At 39.8% G+C, this 10219-nt stretch overlaps 1 protein-coding gene across 1 annotated transcript; it reads right to left on the bottom strand.

Moving 5' to 3' along the window:
• Positions 1-437: 437 nt before the first annotated feature.
• Positions 438-9590, bottom strand: LOC131320183 (DNA mismatch repair protein MSH7). Its single transcript, XM_058350784.1, has 17 exons — positions 9089-9590; positions 7452-8007; positions 7081-7176; positions 6916-6971; positions 6540-6606; positions 5392-5487; positions 5075-5206; positions 4943-4976; positions 4807-4854; positions 4190-4383; positions 3974-4100; positions 3574-3851; positions 3089-3283; positions 2010-2423; positions 1778-1874; positions 1337-1464; positions 438-1050 (listed from the first exon to the last, which is right to left on the bottom strand). Exons 1-17 carry the CDS (start codon positions 9412-9414, stop codon positions 574-576), a joined length of 3321 nt encoding a protein of 1106 aa, XP_058206767.1. The 5' UTR covers positions 9415-9590; the 3' UTR covers positions 438-573.
• Positions 9591-10219: the final 629 nt, after the last annotated feature.

The following is a 10219-nucleotide window of genomic DNA, read 5'->3' as shown; positions in this document are numbered from 1 at the left end:
ACGGAGTACCAATTATTAACCAATTAGGAGACCTAGATCAATATTTTCATTCATATGGCAAACATTTGAAAATCACTCCCTTATGGGGTCGGATCATATACATTCAGTGTGTATGGAGCCCACACATTTATGTGCAATTATGTAAATGGGTTTATAACTTGGGTGTGGTTGTAGCATTTTTGATGATACTAAGTGTTGCGACGTCATTTCGTTCGGACTGTCATTAGCTCCGTCAAGTCGTTCTGGCTGCCAATAGTAATCGGATGGATGTCGGCTATGAGGTTTTGAATCACGAGTTAAGATTTCTTTGTGTAATCAAAGTTATTTCATCCTTTTTTGTCCAAGTCTTGACTTATTTGGACCAACTTATTATTTTGGTATTTGGACAGTTTCCTGTTCAGGTTTTAGTAGTTGATTTTATTTTTGGGGGGAGAATGGAAAACAAAATAATGGATCTTCTATTGCATCCTCTGAATAACCACAAAAGTTGATCAAGTTATAATCACATCAAACCTTCTTCAATCACACTATTTTAAGTTTCTACAATAAAAACTGTAGGCTCCATCCTCCTAGTTACCCGACTTTGTACGAGTTTCTCAGCTCATGCCAGAGGCAAAACAATGAATCAAAGGCATCATTGTCATCATCAACATTACCTTCTCCCGTCGTCGAGACACTTAACAGGGTCTTCAGCCACTCTTCATGGAGACTCGAAAACTCAGACCTCCGTTCACTCGACTTGAAACTTTCTCCGATAGATTGCTTCATCACTTCTCCAGCCCTTGCGGCGGTTTCCACCACCCGTTTTGGGATCCCCGCCATGAGAGCCACTTGCATACCGTAGCTCTCCGGGCATGCCCCAGAGGCCAGCCGGTAAAGGAAAACTAAATCATTGCCTCCTTGAAATGAGTTGTTGGAATTCGACTTGAAAGCACAGGCCATGTGTTGCAAAATGACATGAGGGTGAGAAGCGAATTCCTTAGTCAGTGGGTGATAATGTGTTGCAAAAAGTAAACGGCAGTTGACTTTCTCAACAAGATGGCGAAAAACCTGTGCAAATATCGTGGAATCATACAAACTGAAAATACTCGTTCAAATATGGATAAGAGCAGGAAATAGAAATCAAACGTAACTCCATATTGAATGGTTAATAGTGTAGCAGTAATTACTTCTGGGCAGCTCAAGATTTTTGACCTAGAAGTGCATTCATTCTAAAAAATTTCTTCAAAGATGCTGTCATTTTCATGTCCTACGAGTGATACCCAAGTTCATAAAAATCTGAAACTAAGCTTATCTATCACAATGCTCAAAATTCAACTGAATACTGAAAACTCACAGCATATGCAATAGCATATCCATCAAAGGTGCTCGTTCCTCGTCCTAATTCATCAAGAATAACCAGTGAATCTTGTGTCGCATTTTGAAGGACCGATGCTGTTTCTGTGCACTCAATAAAGAAGGTACCTACAAAATCAGAGGCATAAGACTGAATATATGTAGCTAGAGAAGTCTCTTGAGGTGTTTGTGTGTAAACCCTATATTCCATGAGTGAAGCCTCAAATGTTGGATGACTTGCGTAAATAAGACCCTTGGCCCAATTATATCATTATTATTTATTAGTTCCACCACCACTCGTCTGTCTACTATGCCACCAACTCACTGCCGCCAGAAACATATATTTCCCAACACTGGGTGCACTCCCCATCATACAAAAAAAGAACGTTATTGATTCAAGGATTCAAATGAAACAACTGTCAGCTGGCTAAATAGAACTTACTCTCGCCTGTCATTATTCTGTCAGTGGCGCCAAGCCTAGTGAAAATGGTGTCCACGAGGGAAAGAACACACACCTCGCAAGGCACATAAGAGCCCAGCTGCAAGCCAGGGAAAGAGTCATTCACAGAATAAGGAACAATAAACTTAGGAATACTTTCACGATTCCAAAACTACAGAGGCAGCCATTTATTTCCTCTACGCAAAGATTTCAGATTTAATAGGAGGAAACATACCTGGGCTAGTATAACAGCTAGACAAGTAGCACGTAGAAGGGTGGATTTTCCACCCATATTAGGTCCAGTCAACAGCAAAGTTCGGGGATGATATCCATCTGCTTCTTCTCCAAGGACAATATCATTCGGAACAGGCAGCTCTCCATTCTCACCGAGGGCATTAGGATGCCACAGTCCTCTGATGTTAAGTATTGGTCCTCTGATTACTTGGGACAAGCTGGGGGATTCAGAAAGAGGCAAAATGACAGGTCTAGACATAGCCCCACATGAAGAATTGGCAGTGACGGTAAAAGATCTTAGGACATCGATACGATCTATGGCATGAATGACTTGAGACCATTCAACAGCTTTTTCAACAAATAACTCAATCAGAATTGAGAGGATATCAGCATCGGAGTCCTTCACATTATGGTCCTGGTACCATCGATTCCGTAAGTTATGATCAATATATTGTTACAAACAAATTGCATGGATATCATCACTCAAATGAGAAAGACAAACAAAACTTGTGGGAAGAGAGAGGTCGATGCAAACTCAACATTTCCAGTGGAAATCAGTTCAAATAACCTTTTCTTAAACTGGGACCAAGACCTTGAATTGAACAGCCCTTTTTGTCATGCAACTTTTAGCTGTATCCTTACATTGTTCAGGATTCTAAAGTAAGTCCAGGAAACAGATTTGATGACATAGTATCTCCATTGAAGTATGTTTTCTTGAGTAAATAGCATACAACAGAGACCGAGTTGGAGACTTTTTCCGAAGTTTATCCCCCAGTAAAAAAATTCATGTTGTCGAGAATCATCATCTGCGTTGGCTGATAACATTTAAGTCTCAACAAACTTTTAGTTCGCTTGATGCATAGGGCTGATTACACAGTGGATGATACAAATTGAGGTTATATCGTTGAGGCTCTGCAGGTACTTGCATCATATTACACCAAAATGCAGTGCAGTCTAATCATGATCAACATACTTATTGCCATGCTAGTGGATCAGTCTGTATTCACCACCAGGTAGTCCTCAACTACATAGCAGGCAAGTCATAACGATTATGATTTATAGAGTAATAAAGAAGCAGACCTGGTAATTGGGGAAGTCACTTTCTACAGCTGCTTCAAATTGAGTAAGGAATTTATCAAGCCCGTCGCTACCATTTAGCACTGGAAGGTTGAGAACCTTTGACATTGATAAGATCGTGTGCCCCTCGTTTTGCAGAAGTGTCAACAAATCTACTCCAACACGCAAGCCTTTAACAAGAGACCCAAATGTTTTGACCTGTGCCGCTCTCGAATAGTTATAACTTATATCTTTACATTGAACAAAAAGGATCGACACAAAATGCAATGCAAACTAACACAAGAGATGCTTAATTTCAAAACTTACTAACATGGGACCATGTGGCTTGTGCTCACTCCTAACTGCTTATATATTTACGTCAAACGAAAAGAATTGCTACAAAAATGCTCTATTTATTTGCAAACTACTGAAAAATATCTGCAATTTCAAAACCTATTCAGAGTGAACAAAGGCCGCATTGCTTATGTTAAGAGGTAGAAAAGACTTACTCGCTGCTTCAAAACTTTTATGCCAATTAATGGCAGAACGAGTGTAGCAGATGACTGAAAGCTAGCCTTAACTCGTCCAAGCAACCTTTCCAAGTCTGGGAGCTTGCGAAGATATTGAGCGATAAGTAACACAACCTCGGGATGAGTCATTAGTTCTTCAACCACATTAAGCCTACAATTAATTTCCTCTACATCTTTCAGAGGATGGCAGATCCAGTTTTTCAGAAGACGCTTACCAGATGCAGTTATACAGTTATTAAGATAACTGTACAGTGTACCTGAAACTCAAATAAGAGAAACTTGAAGTAACATAACTAAGGAAATCAAAATGTTGTAATAGAGAAGGCAATTGGTCTTCAAAACAAGTAGCAACACTTGAAGGTTAGTTGTGAAAACTTGCCTGATGGACCACCATCAGCATTATTACTAAAAATTTCAAGATTAACCAGTGTCTGCCCATCCATTCTGAGGCAACCTTTATAGACTTGGTATGGTAGAATATCTCCGTTACGCAAAACGTCATCTAACTGCCAAACAATCGGAAGGTGCCAGTCACAAAACTACGGAAGATATTTAATGCTCCCAATGTTGAGATATGCCACATGGGAAAGCTTACCATCAACCTTGATAGATGACTAATAAGGCCACCAAGAGCACACAAAGCAAGATCATGGTGCATAACACCTTCCAGAGCTTGATCCCATTTGTTACCAGAACCTTTGAAGTATCCCTTCAGCTGAATCACATTTCTGACATCAGAGCCATTGCCCATATCAATGGCTGGTTGTACTGGAGTCAGTAGTGATGATCCTGCGATATAGACGGAACTTCAAAACTAATCCCTTTGTCTTGAAAATTTTGAACCTTGTCTTCTACATTAATGGAAGTCCAAACACTTTGTAATTGAAGTTCTTCCTAATGAACTATGGCTGACATGAGAGAGACAGTCATTTCCTAGAACAACTAACCTCAAGAACGCAAATACACTGAATAAACAAGAGACCAACTCTTCATGGTAATAGCAAACTATGGCTTAAAGCCGATTGTGGTTAAAATCATATTTCTCCACTCTTAAGTCGCATGAAACCTTCTAAGTTGTGAGTATTCTATCTGCCATTTTTTCTATGTTAGTCTGCTTCTATGCGAAAGAGCACCAATATATGTTGATAAAAGAACAAGATATGATTTTCAGGAAATTCTAACTAAAAGTTTTAACTGTAATCATCCACTCACCTGTTGATGTGTATTTTTTGAGAGCTTTTTGAGCTTCCTTGGACATCCCTGGAACATATTTGAGAAATAGCAGTCTTGAGAAAAGCTCTGGGTCAATATCAGAATCCATAATTTGAAATTCAAGTAAATAAGTTACCTCGAATTTCATATATAACTTCCTTAGGCGAAACCTATTATCAAAACAAATGACCGGATAATAGTATAATGCCTATTTTCGTAGATTGCAGGTACATAAATCATTCAAAACATTAAGTAGAACAAAACATACTTGCATCAACAAGGCCCCCAAAGTGGCACAGGAGGCATCATCACTAATGGAACCGACCCAAAATTTTAAAGCAGCTGAGTCCACAAAAGCAAATCCATATACAGTTGAGCCATTCCTCAGTTCGCAGTTACCCTGGATACAAATGTCAAAACAAAACCACCACACACACAAAAAAATCAATATTGATGAAACATAGATAGAACAAGGAAAGAAAAGAAAAAATAGACAGAAGCAACCAACAAATTCAAAGTCAACAAACCAATCAAAACATTAACATCCTGCATTTGTATGGTTAATCATAAAAGAACAATGCCAACCTCTTTTACAGAGAGAAGATGAACAGAATCAGGCCCCATGTTACCATCCATTGTGGTTGATGGTGTGACCACTTGAACAAGTTTTCTTTGGATCACCTGAAAACCAAAATTACAGATCATAACAGTCATAACAGTTTCCTTACTTCATGTGATATCAAATCTTCAATTGGCAACATCTTGGAACCATCTGTCAATGAGACACTAGTTGTACAATCTGAGAATGAGACATGACCAAAAGTTGCCAAAATATACGAAGTAACAAAAGTAAATACCTAAGTGGCTGAATCTAGATTTATTATACTTACTAGTTTTAGCACAGTACCGGGAGCTGTGAACTTAGAAATACAAAAGAAGGAAGCAATTACATTCCAGAAGACTCCAAGATCGTGAACTAAGTCCATTTGACGTAGGTACACACAAATATTGTCTATTTGATATTACAGCAGGTTGAAAAATATGAATAAGCTTTGTATACACTAGCTTCTACTACAAGAAACCAGATATGAGTGGAAAACCCCTGAAGGGGTATATGAGAAGGATTAGAGTGTTCGGCCAACTACACATCATGAATTGCTGATCAAAAAAAAAAAACTACACGTCATGAATCCAGTATTATATTTTAGGAGCAGCAGACAGAATCATGTAGATTACTTCAGCCGTCCCTCTCAACAACTAAAAAGAGAGCCATGATTGATGACAAAAGTAAGATGAATAAAAAGTAAAAGCTAACATAAGAACTTTCAAAAGTCTTCCATCCATCTCCTTGGTTTGGATTTCTAAATGGCTAAATAAAAGCCTTGACACCACCTATGGATGGAAGGTTTTCAATGCACATTGGGTTTATTTGATACCTTGTTGACTTTAGGTGCATGAGTCATAGACTGGCTATGGCCTGGAAGATTGGGGTGACAGTATCATGCATTATTGAAACTTAGGCCTCTGAAATAGTTTCCACCCAAACGCATTAAACCTTACAGAATTCCTTGGCTAACAGCAGGGGGCTACACCTTGTGAGAACTGCCGTAGGTGGAAATGAAAAGAACGAAAAGATCAAAAAGATTTTTATTTGTCAAAGATGACACAGAGAAAGACAAAATTGTCAGTATGTGAAATAACTTGGCCATTTCAACGGTCAGAGGAAAACTTACAGCAGTGGAACCTCTGGCTTTTGCTTGTTCAGACGTTTCCAACTGCTCCATCCGTCCAACCTTATACCTTCAGAAAGAAGATATGGCAAAAGAGGCTAAAATACCTCGATACTATAAAGCCAAACAGGAGTAATGTGTAAATGACTGGCCTAACACGCATCGATATTGAGTCATTGACTAATGACTGCATGCTCTATCTGGGGCCAATATTCACAACAAAAGGTGTAAGGCATCCTTACCTTTCCACAACTCATTCTGCTTTAAGAATGGAACATTTGGACCCATTTAGAGGGTAAGATCTAGGCCTAAGATACATTCAGCAGTCACGCAGATTGGAATATTGTGCCCAAATAATAAAAATAAAACATTTCCTCACCCACGAGCAATCAGCTTCTGAACGGCATCATCAATCCCACTCTCAGAGATGCCAACCTGGCCAAAGGAACATGTCAATGGGTAGAAATAATTTCAACATCTACAAAAAACCTCATTATGAGCTGATCAAGAGAAGAACTAGAAACTCAGTGCCAGAAGAAAATACCTGTCGACATTTTCCCACACCACTGAATGTCATTTTCCAGTCAAGCTCCTTATGACCAATTTCGGCATCAAGTTCATACAGCTCGTAGAATTTTCCCTGTATGACATGCATAGCTGTAGAGTTAGCTGAGTGTAGTCTCGACAAATAAACAAGAGGGTAAGAAACAATCTTGTCCATTCAAAATTTCATAGATACATGCATAGAAGTAATAGTGCCCGTAATAGTATTGATAACTTGCCTTGATCGTGTAACTATAACCATTTGACTTTATCGAGCTAGCTATTAGTGCATCGTATCACGTGGACAGAAAATATGACAACCTAAACTCAAAAAGAACAAATGAGAGATGATATGGGAGCTTCATAACTGACCACTTTGAAGAAAAGCACAATGTCCATATAATGAGATTTGGCATTCCAATATTGCTTTTGTGATGCTGACATTTTATTCAACACATTGGGAGGTATATACAATGTCCTCTTGTCATATAGCGCATTGCCGGGCCTCCTTCCATTAGCATCCCTGATCTGAGAAGGATCGAGCCATTCAAACTTACTAGTCACTTCAGATAGCTCTTCGCGGTTTTTGTTTCCAGCCTTTGAATCTTGAAGTAGCTTCATCCGTTTGCTAGAGTCCAACAATGAGCAATCACTCCTATCCCCAAAGTTGGAGCAGTCCTCTTGAATTCGCTTCGACCGCGGAACAAGCGGACGAGTACCCGGTGTTTCTGGCCCAAAAATATCGTCATCGTTTGTTTCTATAAGCAAGGGACACCCCTTATCCCCTGGGCGATCTTGTCGAATGGCATTGAGAACATTTCCCTTCAAAGGATGTTCAAAAGCTGCATGTTCATTAGGCAATGCTTCCAGGCTACTTGATTTACTATAAATTGAGCAGGCTTTGGAGGAACCGCCACATGCTTGGTTCCTAAAAGTAGCATACAAATGTTGTAAGATGCCAACATAAATATAATCAAGGGTAAACAACACAAGCACATGAGGTAAAGAAGAAGTGACACGCATGGGAAAAAGGCTGGAATTAAGTGTTTTTGTTTGCATTTGCATTTAGCTAGATTGACAGATTATAGCTCAAAGATAACATAGTCACAAATGAGGAATTCAAGGAGAATTAATATATCAACATAGTCTAATGGGGTTTTCCTCTAGAAAAATAGCACATGCTCACACGGGCTAAATGCCAAACACCCCAAGTACACAACAGCACGAAAGTTTCCTATATTCCAAAAGAAATAACAATAACCATTCAAATGAGACTTAATAATAACCATACAACTATGTCTACCTTAAAAGTACTAAAACACAATCTAACAATCAATTCAAAATTTATTCCTGGAATTGAATCTCACCACCTCAATTATAATTACTTGCACACGATGAAATGGAAACAAATCGAATCAGTATTATTGTTTTGTTTTTTTTCTTTTTCTAATAACTCAGGTGTCTGGGCCTGCTTACGTGCACCTCGACTAGTAATCCGGGGGATCAATCCCGCCTCCCACTAGCGGAGGGTCCAATTAAAGCCGGAGTAAAACCCCGTATGTACTAGCCCAAAAGAGTTTACAACACTTGGGTGGATTTGAATATGAGACTTAGGTCTGTATTATTCTTAGTTTTTTTTTTAAATAACCAAGTGTCGAGGCAGCTTACGCGAACCTCGACTAATCATGGGGACCAATCTCACCGCCCACTAGCATGAGCGCAAAGCTCTGTATGAACTGGCCCAAAAGAGATTTTGGACATGAGACCTTAGGAGCGTATTATTGTTAGTTTAGTTCATGAAAAGGAACATGTAATGCAGTTAACTTTCTTGTATACCAATGACAATAATAATTGATAAGTAAATCAAATTCGTACTGCTCTGAACTAGAACATAGTCGACGAATAATAAGTTACCGTTCAGTCACTAACTCTTCAATATGAAAGCAGTAACCAAACCCTAAGCAGAGACCGATAAATAGTTAAATACTCTATCAATTCAAAACCCGTACCTATCAACACATTTCTCTGTATCCTTAACCTTCACGAACTTGTGCATAATGCTCGAGACCGTAGAACTCGTCCCGCCTCCGTCATCTCCGGCGAATCCCGCCGGAAAAATCCGACGCGGCACCTTCTCCGGCGGAGTGTCTATTTCGATGGAGGAGCCGAAAGTTGACGCTACGGGAGGTTGATTGGGTACGACGGCGTTTTGGTTTGGTTGCTTGGGCGGAAACTGAGGAGGGAGGCGGTGACCGTCGAGGGTGTTTTGGCTGGGTTTCTGGTTTTCAGGCGAGGGTCTTTGGAGGAAGGAGAGTATCGACTTCTGGCGCTGCATTGTTCGATCGTCGCATAAAAGAGAGAAGGGAGATAGAGAGCTCAGCTTTTATGGAGAGAGAGAGAGAGCAGTCAATTGGATTTTGGCGCCATATTTTGGGTTTTCTATGGTTCCCGCAGAGACGAAAAGCCTCGAACCGAATTTCCGCTTGACCCAAAAAAAAAAAAAAAAAAAGAGCCTCGAACCGGGTTGGGTTTCGGGTCTCGCAAAAGGTTTTCCGAATTTCAGGAAAATAAAAGGGGAAATAGACTTTTACACCCCTCTACTCTGAGCGAGTGTCAGAAACACCCCACTGAACTTTTTTTTAACACTTACACCCCTGTGATAAGCTTCTTGTAGCTCTTCTTCCAAATGCAATACGATGAGGCCAAGAGCCATTTGATGAGGCCAAGTGCAATTCGATGCAGTTAAGAGTAATTCGTAGCGGCCAAGTGCATTTCGTAGATGTCAAGTGCAATTTGATGCGGCCAATTGCAATTAGTAGCCGCCAAGTGCAATTCGATGTGGTTAAATGCAATTCGTAGATGCCAAGTGCAATTCGATGCGGCCAAGAGTAATTCATAGCAGACAAGTGTAATTTGTAGCGGCCAAGTACAATTCGTAGTGGCCAAGCGCAATTCGATGCGGTCAAATGTAATTCAATACAGAAGATTGACGCAGTGCCTTTGGTTGTCATTGAAAGATTATATGAATGAGAGAGAAGGTACGCGAAATGAGCTGGTGTAAGGGTAATAGAATAAGATTTTAGACTTTTCGACTCTGTTGTTAACAACGTTCTCAATGAGTGTTATTGTCACTTACTCAA

This window comes from Rhododendron vialii, chromosome 3a, assembly GCF_030253575.1.
Source record: "Rhododendron vialii isolate Sample 1 chromosome 3a, ASM3025357v1".
NCBI classification, from domain to species: domain Eukaryota; kingdom Viridiplantae; phylum Streptophyta; class Magnoliopsida; order Ericales; family Ericaceae; genus Rhododendron; species Rhododendron vialii.
This window is presented reverse-complemented; position numbering and strand designations above follow the sequence as displayed.

Bases quoted from the DNA above. Each gene is read 5' to 3' on its own strand.
- LOC131320183 (XM_058350784.1), bottom strand. From the start codon at position 9,414: ATGCAGCGCCAGAAGTCGATACTCTCCTTCCTCCAAAGACCCTCGCCT. The intron at 3,852-3,973 runs GCAAGTTTTCAC...TTTGAGTTTCAG, and splicing joins TGCTGATGGTGGTCCATCAG to GTACACTGTACAGTTATCTT. The intron at 1,875-2,009 runs GTATGTTTCCTC...CCTGGCTTGCAG, and splicing joins TAGCTGTTATACTAGCCCAG to CTGGGCTCTTATGTGCCTTG.